General features: G+C 39.3%; 1 protein-coding gene across 1 annotated transcript; it reads left to right on the top strand.

Annotated features, from left to right (window-relative positions):
* The first annotated feature begins 6,933 nt into the window (after positions 1 to 6,933).
* Positions 6,934 to 7,398, top strand: LOC117279922 (uncharacterized). The gene has a single exon (XM_033659553.2). The coding sequence runs from the start codon at positions 6,934 to 6,936 to the stop codon at positions 7,396 to 7,398; it is 465 nt and encodes a 154-aa protein (XP_033515444.2).
* The last annotated feature ends 5,499 nt before the right edge of the window (positions 7,399 to 12,897 follow it).

Raw genomic sequence — 12,897 nt, 5'->3', positions numbered from 1 at the left:
ATGAAACTGGTAAAAAGTGTGGATTGGAAAAGTCAACCCACACGGCATATGTGGGAAGGCGGCCTAGCTGATCGGGAGGAGATGAGATGCCATATTGCGGATATGGTGGTACTACTCTTGGTAACAACTTTCTTTCGCATCACATGTCAAACCACATTGTTTGTGGGGAGATGGCCTAGCCGATCGGGCGTGATCGGACTCCGTGCTAACAAAGATGGTGGTATATCGGTGCTAATGATCTCCCAACCAAAATTATATATGAAGTTCGTATTTTAAAAATTATTATGTTTTAACTAGACATTTGGATATTGTTGATTATGAATTGTTGTTTCTATGTGTTGCCTTTACTTATATGGGCATTCTATTTTGAAAGAGGACTTTTATCTATACATACTAGTGTTATTCGACAGTTCTAACGTCCCTTTTGCCGGGGGTGCTGCATCTTTAATGGATGCAGGTGGTTCTACAGCAGGCGACATTGATCAGTGATAGCAGTACACTCTTTCTAGCTGATTTGGTGAGCCCCACTCCATTTCGGGGTCATGTATCTTTTGTTTCTTATGTACTGCGTTTTGAGGTATAGCCGGGGCCATATTGCCGGCATTTTCATATTACTCTTCTATTGTACTTAGAGGCTCCGTAGACAGGTTGTGGGTTGTGATTGATGTGGGGAATTGAACTAGAAATGTTAGTATTTGAAAATCATATTTTTTATTAATTCTATAAATTCGTAATATTTTGGAATTTATGAATGATGCTGCTAATGGGAATGAAAAGGAAGTTGTTAATAAAAAAATTTCAGTGTTTGATTAATGGAGTACATCTCCTCTTTATTCATGGATGAGTTTGGGTAGAAGGAAATCTAACGGGCTTACTCGGCCGTATTTTCTCGGTTGAGCGCCGGTCGCGCTCCCCGAGTTTGGGGCGTGACAGACATCAATGGGATAGAGTTTTCAAGAAGCAACGCTCGCACTCAAGGAACTTTCGAAGCATGTCATAATCCGGAACGACGGCATTTGCCTTAAACAAAAAAAATCTAAAAAATGTTTTGTAAAATATCATAATTTTTTCCACCTACTGAACTTCATGGCGTAACTTTACCAGGAATGGGCAAAGCCAGTACTATGGTCGACACAAACCAACTCCCCTCCCGCTAAGAATTTGTCTTTGAGTGCAGGGCCAACATGACGCAAGGAAATGCTGGAAATATACTAGGGCAATTGACGGATCTGCCGCTCTCTCAGGATTATCACCCCTCTTCCTCTATTTAAATCTTTCTGGTATAACTAAAGTTAACCCTTGAATACTTTGCAGGGATATTTGAATCAGATTGTTGACACGAACAAGGAATATTGTACATAGCAAACTGTCCACTCAATCAATCGGAGCACCTTGTATAAAACAAGTCGTTGGCTTCACCAATTGGAGCCCTGTATATAGCAAATAGTCCGCTCAACCAATCAAAGAACCTTGTACAAAATGAGTCATTGGCTACACCAATCGAAGCCCTGTATATAGAAAATTGCTAACTCAATCGATCGGAGCACCTTATACAAAGTAAACGTCGGCTTCGCCAATCGAAGCCATGTATATAGCAAATTGTTCGCTCTGCCAACATGAGCGATCCGCACGATCGTTCTGTCACATCGTGAGCAGAGTAGACAGCTACAAATCTTATCGCCAACGTTTTGCCAATCGATGCCCGCAACTTAGCCTCGCAGTCAAGAGTATCTCTTGGGCATGCTTGTCTTTTCCTTGATTGTTATCTTGAACATTTTGACATTTTGCTCGTGCAGCTTACAGCCATGATTACATTTTTCTTTCAAGTCAACCACTCCCATCAAGTGGAGATACTTTACTTTTTCAGTGCAAAGCTCTCCCAATAGGCGGAGACGCACTCTACAAGTCGATCTCTCCCATCAAGTGGAGATACTTTACCTTTCCAGTGCAAAGCTCTCCCAATAAGCGGAGACACTTTCAATGCAAAACTCTCCCAGCAAGCGGAGATGCATTCTACAACTACTCCCGACACGAGGATACTCAATGATCCGACATCTGCGGAACTGTACATAGCCCGACTAACAATTGAGTCAAATTCAAGTATCCCATCATCCCGATCCCAAATAATGGCTAGCCGGCAGCCAGGCATTATTATTCCTACATCATTTACATCACATCTTAACATCTTCTGGATTGCAATATATGGGTATGTGTGTATTTCATTTTTTGCAGGAACAAACATCGCAGCGTGAAACTTCTTCTAAGCAGCAAACCAAGCTACAACTCTATGAGGGACAACAAACTCATTAGCAGGCCAAGTATCCAAGCTCAAACTCAAAGCACTCAGTAGAACTCTAATTCCTCAAATCTTTCAAGTCAAGTCGCAAATTCAAAGTTATCATGAGTGCCAAACCTTCCGCCTCGCAGTATCGTCATAATGCGATACTTGGGAAATTCCATCAAGCATCGCTTCCTCAAAGGTTACACTCCAGAACTACATGAGGTCTAATCCTCGTCAAGCCTGAGGTATGTAAGCAATTCAAAGCCAGAATTCGGCCCTAACTCCCCAAAATTCTCCTAGAATCTTCCTAATACTACAACTCATAATCTTCGTGCTATTCCTGCAATGCATGCCTAATGTCAGGACTAAATTGGCTTTGGTTCAATTTCTTTGTCTGAAAACTCTTTCATCGTCTCCGGTCAAAGAGATGCAGCTGTTGACGGCCAATTTTGACCCTCCCTCTTTAAATTAATTTATTTATACTTAATAATTTACAATAAATGTTTTGAAAGTATTTTCAATCAATAAATACCTATTTTACAAAATTAACTAAGTATTAGTTTTGAAATTAATAATTTAGTATTGGTATTATGTAATCACAAATATACTTGCTATTTTAAGATTATTAAAGTAACTTTTATATACATCACATAGGCTTTATAATTAATTTAACGAATCACTCCTTAATTTCTAATTAATTAGATTACTATGTTGATAATTTAAAATTAGTAAACAAAGTATTTTATAAATAATTAATTACAATAATTAGTAGTATATTTGATATTTATAATTTTTACTATATTTTATTGAAAATAATTAAGTTTATTTAATTTAATTTCAAAAGGGATTAAAAGGCTAAAAGGCTATAATTGCAATTCATAATCAAAACACAAAAGGCTACCATTTAAATTAATTCTAGCCCAATACACAGGCCCAATTCGTAATTAACCCAGTCCAAGCCCACCCTCACTCTCTACTTTGGCAATCCATGCCACTCCCATTGGACCAATCCGCTCATGCCACATCGCCCGTCTCCCATCCTCACAAAAAAAACACAACAAATCTGGGTCATCCGTTTCTTAGATCAAGGGCCCGCGATTTTTAACCCAATATTCTCTTTAATTTTTAACACCCAAAGATTTATCTTAACCGTTGGATCACAAGGATCCAACAGCCACAAAGTTTTCCCACAAAAACATTTTAACACCAAAATACTAGGATTTCAGATCAACGGCCTAGATCCTATCCCCAAAGCTTAACCTAGAGACGACCCCCTTTCTCAGAAACCCTAATCATTTCCCCCACAAGCCCGGCCACCTCCCTTTCCGTTTTCTCTCCATCTTCTATCAACCCCACAGTTCAAATCAATCGAAGACCTTGCACAAATTTGTGCAAGGTGATGAATCCATACAGAGATTCATCCTTCCTACCTCCTGTACCCGCGATTCCCGTTGAGTCTTTCCCATTTCACCGATAGAATTCAAAATCCCAATAATCTCAACCCTAGACCAAAGAATGCAACTTTAAATCTCCTAATTTCTCTTATGCTCCATCAAATCGGAGCATGCGTGAGGTTTTCTCAGAGTTTCATCATGTTATTCGATGACCAGAGGTCAAATGTAGTGACCTCTGGACATTGGAATTTATCCGGTGGTTTTTCATTTCAACGATCATCCCTGATCTTCACATGACCAGGTAAAAAATCTTCAATGATTCTCCCTCTATTCTTTCTGATTTTACCTGACTATGCTCACATCATTAATTCATCATCACCTTCCACTCACAAGTTTTGAATCTGTTAAAACCCTAAGGCTCAATGGTCACTATAAATAGCAGTCTTACATGCTCACACCAACGACATCAACTATACCTAACATTCTGAGAAATTAAGATATAGTAGAGTATTGCTTAGAAATTTTCGTTTGAAGTTCGAGTTTTACTCAATCTTTGCTTCTCTCTTTCTTTCTAGCTCAGAGTTTGTTACTGGTTGAAAGCTGAGCTTTTGGTTTCCTAAACGTCTAATTTCAGTACTCGTTTGGTTTGCTGCCCCAAAGGAGGTCTGTAAAACCTCGACCCTATTCTTTGTTCGTTTGAATTACTAAGTATGAATTGTTTTGTTACTGAATGATATTGTTAATAATGTATTAATGGTTGACTGTTTTATATGCTTGTTAATGATATATGGTTGTAAAATAGGTTCTCAGATCATAAATTTCCTCTAGTTATTGAAATTTAAGTTATGTAATGATTCCAATGAATATTTGATGACCTATCTCTGTTTTTAAGTCTTAAGAACAACCTAATAACTCTCGAACTATCCAGATATCTGGTTTTTTTGGATTTCTTTGATGTTCTGTTAAGCACTGTCATGATACAAACTTGCCTTAAGTATTACTTATATTTGTAGTAACTCACTCGACAAATCAGAGTTAAACAAATATGAATCTGTTAGAGATAAGATAAGATTATCATCTTGATTTGGGGATGCCAGATTATAATATCTGAACTTATCCTTCCCTTCTAGCATACTTCTGTAATTTCGTCAACTCTTAGAAGATCATTGACTCTCTGATAAGTTTATGGTTGTTTGATCATACTGTATAAGCATGTTTTGAGCATACTAGATTATTGTACCATCTTTGTGTGTGTATTTTGAAGATTACTACATACTCGACTTAAGTCATAAGGTTTGTGCAGGTTCTGTATTCTATTTGTTTAGTTAAGATGCTAAAACCAAGTTCCACTATACTTGAAATCCTATACATGACATGCTTGATAGATTTCCTCAATGTGATAATATCCCTACCCCTTTTCTGAAATCCAAGCAGTGACATTGTTAGCTTGATGATGATAACACTTTCATCTTTTTGAAATAATATGACTCAATGTTAGGTGCCTTCTATATATGTTCTTGTGATTCTGCGCTCATCTTGATTCTTCAATATTTCTGTTTGTCTTTCATAGAGACGTATCAGTTCTATTTGATCCTAGTTGTACATATTCCTATGTGTCATCATACTTTACATCGTATTTGGGTTTGCCCTGTAGTTCTCTTGATATTCCAGTTCATGCATCTACACTGGTTGGTGAATCTATTGTGGTGGATCATGTATATCAGTCTTATTTGGCTACTATTAGGGGCTTTGAGACTAGTGTTGATCTCTTGTTGCTTAGTATGGTGGATTTTGACGTGATCTTGGTTATGGAATGGTTATCTCTATATCATGCTATTCTTGATTGTCATGCTAAGATCGTGACGTTGGCTATGCCGGGGTTGCCAAGGTTAGAATGGAAAGTTTCTCTTGGGTATACTTCTAGTTGGGTGGTTTCATTTTTGAAAGCTCGGTAGATGGTTGAGAAGGGGTGTTTGGCGTACTTAGCCTTTGTGAGAGATGTTAGTGCTGATACTTCTACCGTTGAGTTAGTTTCGGTTATGAGGGAGTTTTCAGATGTGTTTTCAGCATACCTATCGGGCATGCCACCCGATAGGGATATTTATTTTGGTATTGACTTAGTGCCAAGCACTCAGCCCATGCCAATTCCATTGTATTGCATGGCTTCAACAGAGTTGAAGGAACTGAAAGAACAACTATAAGAGTTGTTAGATAAGGGGTTCATCGGGCCTAGTGTATCACCGTGGGGTACGCCAGTGTTGTTTGTGAAGAAGAAGGATGGTTCCATGAGGATTGTATTGACTACATGCAATTGAACAAGGTTACCACCTCGCATTTTTGATTTATTTGACCAGCTTCTAGGTACTAGGGTGTTCTCAAAGGTATTTGATATCAAGGTATCACCAGTTGAAGATCAAGTCTTCAGACATTCCCAAGACTGCATTTAGAACTTGCTATGGGCACTATGAGTTTTTGGTGATGTCTTTTTGGCTGACTAATGCCCCAGTAGCCTTCATGCATTTGATGAACAGTGTGTTTAGCCGTATTTGGATTCTTTCGTTATTGTGCTCATTGATGATATATTGGTGTACTCCCATAGTGCTGAGGAGCACATACAGCAGCTGAAAATTGTGCTCCAGATTTTGAGGGAGAAGAAGATATATTCTAAGTTCTCCAAGTGTGAGTTTTGGCTAGACTCGGTGGAATTCTTGGGTCTTGTGGTATCTAGTGATGGGATTAATGTGGATTCGAAGAATATTGAGGCAGTTCATAGTTGGACCAAACCTTCTACCGCTACTGAGATCCAGAGTTTCTTAGGCTTAGCTAGGTATTTTTGCCCCTTTGTGGAGGGGTTTTCATCTATTGTAGCCCCATTGGCTCAGTTTACTAAGAAGAACGCTCCGTTCTGATGGTCAAATGAGTGTAAGGAGAGCTTTCAGAAGCTCAAGATAGCATTGATTACGACTCTAGTATTGGTTTTGCCTTTAGGATCGGGATCATATACGATCTATTGTGATTCTTCTAGGGTTGGTATTGGATGTCTATTGATGCAGGACAATAAAGTAATTGCCTATCCGTCGCGCCAGCTGAAGCCTCATGAGAAGAACTACCCGGTGCACGATTTGGAGTTATCTGCTATTGTACATGCGCTCAAGATTTGGAGGCATTACTTATATGGCATGTCTGTGAGGTATATACATATCACCGGAGTATCCAACATCTATTTAAATATAAAGATTTGAATTTGAGGCAGCGGAGATGATTGGAGTTGTTGATGATATCACCATTCTTTATTATCCGGGGAAGGCCAATCTAGTAGCTGACGCCTTGAGTAGAAAGGCAGAGAGCATGGGGAGTTTGGACTTTATACCAGATATGGAGATACCGTTAGCTATGGATGTTCAGTCTTTGGCCAACACGTTTGTAAGGTTGAATATTTCAGAGCCCAGCAGGGTACTTGCTTGTGTTATGTCACAATTGTCATTGTTTGATCACATTAAGGTGTGTCAATATGATGATCCCCACTTGCTTGTCCTTACGGACACGGTGCAACGAGGTGGTACCAAGGAAGTGCCTATTGGTGATGATGGGGTGTTAAGGCTTCAAGGTCAGATCTATGTTCTGAAGGTGGATGGTTTGAGGGAGTTGATCCTTGAAGAGGCTCGCAGTTGGCGGTATTCTATTCACCCGGGTGCTATGAAGATGTATCATGACTTGAAGTAGCATTATTGGTGGAGAAGGATGAAGAAGGACATCATTGAGCATGTTGCACGGTGTTTGAACTGCCAGCAAGTTAAGTATGAGCATCAAAGACCGAGTGGTTTGCTTCAAAGGTTAGATATACTGGAGTGGAAGTGGGAGCATATCACTATGGATTTAATGGTTGGGTTTCCACAGACCTTGAGGAGATTTGATGTTGTGTCGGTCATTGTGGACAGACTGACCAAGTCTACATATTTCATTCCGGTCATGACTTCCTAAACTTCTGAGCAGTTGGCACGGATTTATCTTAGAGAGATTGTTCGCCTGCATGGTGTGCTTGTGCCTATCATTTCATCGAGGCACTCAGTTTACATCCCAATTTTGGAGAGCTGGGCACGCAGGTTGAGTTGAGTACGGCATTTCATCCTTAGACGGACGGACAGTCCGAGCGTACCATTAAATTTTTGGAGGATATGCTGAGAGCCTTCGTCATTGATTTCGGAGGCTAGATGGATCAGTTTCTATCATTAGCAGAGTTCACCTACAATAATAGCTACCAATCAAGTATCCAGATGGCCCCGTACGAGGTCTTATTTGGGAGGCGATGTCGTTCTCCAGTTGGTAGGTTTGAGCCTGGGGAGGCTAGGTTGTTGGGCACTAATCTAGTTTGTGATGCTTTGGAGAAGGTGAAATTGATTTAGGAGTGGCTTTGTATAGCGCAGTCCAGGCAGAAGAGTTATGTTGATAGGAGGGTTCGCGATGTGGCTTTCATTGAGGGTGAGAGAGTTCTTCTCAGAGTTTCACCTATGAAAGGCATGATGAGGTTCGGTATGAAGGTCAAGTTGAGCCCTCGGTACATTATTTGATGTTTTTGAGAGAGTGGGTGAGGTAGCTTACAGGCTTGCTTTGCCACCCAACTTTGTCCGGAGTTCATCCGGTGTTTCATGTTTCATGCTTCGGAAGTATCATGAGGATTAATCACATGTGTTAGATTTCAGTTCGGTGCAGTTAGATGAGAACTTGTCATATGAGGAGGAACCAGTGGCCATTTTGGATAGGTAGGTTCGGAAGTTAAGACCGAAGCATATTGCATCGGTGAAGGTTCAGTGGAGAGGTCAACCGCTTGAGGAGGCAACTTGGGAGACCAAGCATGATATGTGGAGCAGATATCCACATCTTTTTGGTATTCCAGGTATATTTCTAAACTTGTTCGAGGACGAACGTTTGTTTAAGAGGGGAAGAATAAAATGATTCGGCCGATTATTTTATGTATTTGAGCCTCGTTCCTCTATTTGATGTTTTCCGTATGTATGTTTGTTGTTTTGTGACTTGCTGGGTTGGTTGGTTTGGCAAGGTTCCCGAGTAATTTGGAACACTTAATGTCATTTATGGAAGCTTAAGTTGTAAGAGTTGACCGAGGTTTGACTTTTATATCAAAGATCTCAGAATGATGTTTTTATGGTTCCAATAGGTTCGTATGATGGTTTTGGACTTAGATGTATGCCCGGATTTGGATTTGGAGGTTCGTATGTTGATTTGGCTCTATTTGGAGAAAGTTAAAAATTCGAAGGTTTGGAAGGTTCATATGTTTGGCTTGGAGTCGACTTTGGTGTTATCGGGTTTGCTTTGTTGTTCCGAGAGTTGGAATAGGTTTGTTATATCATTCGAAAATTGTGTAAAATTTGGATTTAATTCGCATTGATTAGGCTTGAATCGGACGCTTGGTTTGAAATTTGGAAGTTAATGAACTTAAGAGAAGCTTAATATGTGTTTGGATCGTCGATTCTTGGTTTTAATATTATAACTTATGTTTTGAGAATTTGGATAAGTTTGGTGGAGGTATTTGGACTTGTTGGTGTGATTGGATGGGGTTTCGGGGGGCTCGGCTATGTTTCGGGATGGTTTCGGACCATTTTCATGTGTTTTGGATATCAGATTTTTGCTGGTGTCTGATGTCTTTCACGTTCGCGTGGGAGCATCGCGTTCACAATGAAGGGATTTGGAGCTGGAAGGTTTGCTCTTCGCGTTCGTGTAAGGCAGTTGCGTTCGCGAAGAAGGGAGTGGTACTAGGCAGCAGGCTTTTGCGTTCGCGAGGCTGTCGGGCGCGTTGGCGAAGGGAAGGGAGCCTTTGGCCTTCACGTTCGCGATGCTCCTGTCGCGTTCGAGAAGGAGATTTTTATTCTGGCAATGATTTTGTGCTCCGCAAATACAAGGCACGTGTCGGCTTCTCGAAGGGTTTAACTGGGTAATGCTCTAAGATGTCTTTTTCGAGACTTTTACTCATTTTATCATATTTTGATATTGGGAGCTCGGATTGAGGCAATTGTTTAGGCAATTTTCACCCGCTTGGATTGGGCAAGTGTTCTTGACTTATGATTTTACCTTTGATTTTTGCATTTGGTGAATCTAAGAGAGAAAAATTAGAGGTTTTGGCAAAAAAATTCTGAAGTGAAAGATGGAGATCTGAATCCCGATTTGAAGTCGGATTTGGATGAAACTTATATATTTGGACTCGTATTGGAATGGATGTTCGAGATTCGTGAATTTTGTCGGGTTCCGGGAGGAGGACTTGTTTGGGTTCGTTTTATATGGCCTTTTTTGACGTTATTGAGTTGTGTTTGGATAGATTTGACTCGTTCGGATGTTGATTTGAGAGAAAATGCTATTTTTGGGAGATTAGAGGCTACCGGGTGGAGGTAAGTCTCTTGGCTAACCTTGTTAACAGGGAGAGCCCTAGGATTAACTTGTTTGTTATGTGTTTAAGGTATTGGTGGTAGTGTATATACGTTGTGGCAAGCGTATATGCATTTACCGTGTTTATATCATAACCAGGGGTAGAAATTGGAATATTCCAAGCTTTGTTTGATTATATGCTCATTCGATTCATGATTTATTTGGCTTATGTGACTATGTTTGCTCTCTTATTCATATTAGAAATTATGCCTACGCTTATGACTAATTGTGAAGGCATGGAAACTTATTCTTAATATGTTGAAAATGCATAATTATCCGTAGTCACATGGAGATTTTATGGGCACATATCCGTATGATATTTATTAAGTCCTTGGGCACCTTCTATCTATAATTCTTGAGCATATACATATATATATTTTCAATAATGAATAGGTGATTTGGACATGAGAATTTTGGCACGAGGGGTAAGCGCGCGGGTGAGAAACAGTTATGGCACATTGGACATGATGATCGGATATTGATTTATAAAGGATGCTATTATACCCCTCTTGCGCTTGGATTTGGATCTGTTCCTCCCGAGTCAGGTGATAACTCATACTATTTTGGGCCCTGTGAGCATGGTCAGTACATGAATTTTGTACCGGATCGATACATGAATTTGTATCGCGTTATGTGATACATGAATTTTGTATGAGGGTACATGGATCTTGTACCGGTTGAGCATGCATTCTTATTATTGATTCATTTTGAAGTATTTAGTTTATTTTAAATTGGTACTTGACATCATTATATGCTAATTGGGAGTCTCGGCTCCGTTACTTGAGCGTGTAATCTTTCATTGTTATATCTGAGAAGCGATAAGGTTATTCTATGCTAGAAAAGCATGATTATCCGTTAATATCTGTGACTCTTGTCTTTCATGATATTACTTATTGTTCAGTTATTAAATTCTATTATTATACTTGTGTGGTATGTATCCGGAAGCATCTAGCCTCGCTACTACTTCTTCGAGGTTAGACATGATACTTACTGGGTGCCGACTGTAGTGTACTCATACTATGCTTCTGCACATTATTTTTGCAAATCCTCATGTGGGTCCTAGCAGAGCTTCACGATTGGGCTAGGAGATCTTACGGAGACTTAGGGTGAGCTACACTTGATTGATCTACTTTGCAATTCGTGACTCCCAGTTCCTTATTATATTTGTATTTTATTCTACTTCAGACAGCTTCACATGTATACAAACTTGATCTCATTTCCGTAGTTTACTCGTGTACTTGTGCCACATAGTCTTAGAGGCGTATTGTATTGGCCGTGTTTAGGCCTTGCTTGTGGTGTTATTAGATACTATCACTATTTTTGAGACTATTTCTATCTTTTATTGCTATATATCTCTGTTAAATAATAAAAATAGATTTTATTTATTATCATCGGGTTGGCTTGCTTAGTAAGTTTGGCTAGGCGCCATTACGACCTTAAGGGGAATTTTGGATCGTGACAGCCAGGTTATCAAATACACTTAAGACGAGCACAATAAGTATTAGATAGTTAAAACACCATCAGGTTAGTACAAATTAAATACTAGCGGTTCCTTCTCCAGTAATTTGTTGCAATGTGATATAGGAGGAGTTTTAAGTAATAGGTTTTGCACGCAAAACTCATGCTTCAACACCAGTACAAGCATAATTGTTAGCATTAGGGCAGGGTCTACAAGTTACATTAGATTTAAATTTGATGCCTCTCAAAATAAAGTTGGACAGTGATGCAATTAAATACTTAGGAATTGGATATCCAGCTAACACTAATATTATTACTGATTGCAGGTGGTTGTTGTGCCAGGTGTGGCCGGTAATCAGGCATAACTTTAGGCAAGAAAAGCAAGTAGCCCATACTTTATCAAATGAAGCTCTCAAGAAGTCAAGCTAGATAATAGGCCAAATATATAGACATGTACCAAAGCTTGGCAGCACTTTTTTTTAACACTTAAAGTTAATCTATTTACTATTAGACACTGGAACGCATTTCAAACAGTGCCAGTTAAACACAAAAGTACAAACCAGTCAAAAGGATATATTGTGTAGATTACACACGCATGATATGGCAAATTAGTCCAAATAAAAAAATGTGTGGCTTTGACACAAAAAAAAACTTTTTTGAGAAAAGAAAAAGACAATACCCCCTTTCATCCCCAACCTGCCATGGTCCCCCCACCCCGGCGTCTCCAATCTCATCGTCGATGTCACTCGTGCCCTTTCTTCTTAGTCTTCTTGCAGGACCTTCCCCGCCCCCACTCCCACCCATTTTCAGTTATTCACAAATTTTAGATTCCTCTTCCCCCTTCATTATTCCATATCCCCTTCCCATATTTTTATACACCAGACTTTGAGAGAATTTCAAGAGAAGAAAAAGAAAGTGGGTAAATATAAAAGATTGAAGAAACTGATTAATTTAAGGTAAAAATTTGAGTCTGATTGCTAATGGTGGCGATGGTCAAATCTGGAAAAAAAAAAAAAAAAAAAGATCGCGGCAGTGGTGTCAATAGCGGGAGGATGGTGGCAACAATGGAGATAGAAATTTAAAATTTTTAAGGGAATTAAAAAAATTATTATTATAGATTCATTCATGCGCTTATAAGGAGAGTAAGAAACACTTTTTTTGCCATGTCGTCGTTTTCTGTTTATTTGGCGCAATTTGAGATGGGTTCCAGTGTCCAATAGAAAATAGACTAACTTTAAGTATCAAAATGAAAAGTGCTGCCAAGTTCCAGTGTCTGTCTATGTAATTGGCCTAGATAATATTATGCACTATGATATGCCCCTACCAATG

The sequence above is a fragment of the Nicotiana tomentosiformis genome, chromosome 1, assembly GCF_000390325.3.
Source record: "Nicotiana tomentosiformis chromosome 1, ASM39032v3, whole genome shotgun sequence".
NCBI classification, from domain to species: Eukaryota; Viridiplantae; Streptophyta; class Magnoliopsida; order Solanales; family Solanaceae; genus Nicotiana; species Nicotiana tomentosiformis.
This window is presented reverse-complemented; position numbering and strand designations above follow the sequence as displayed.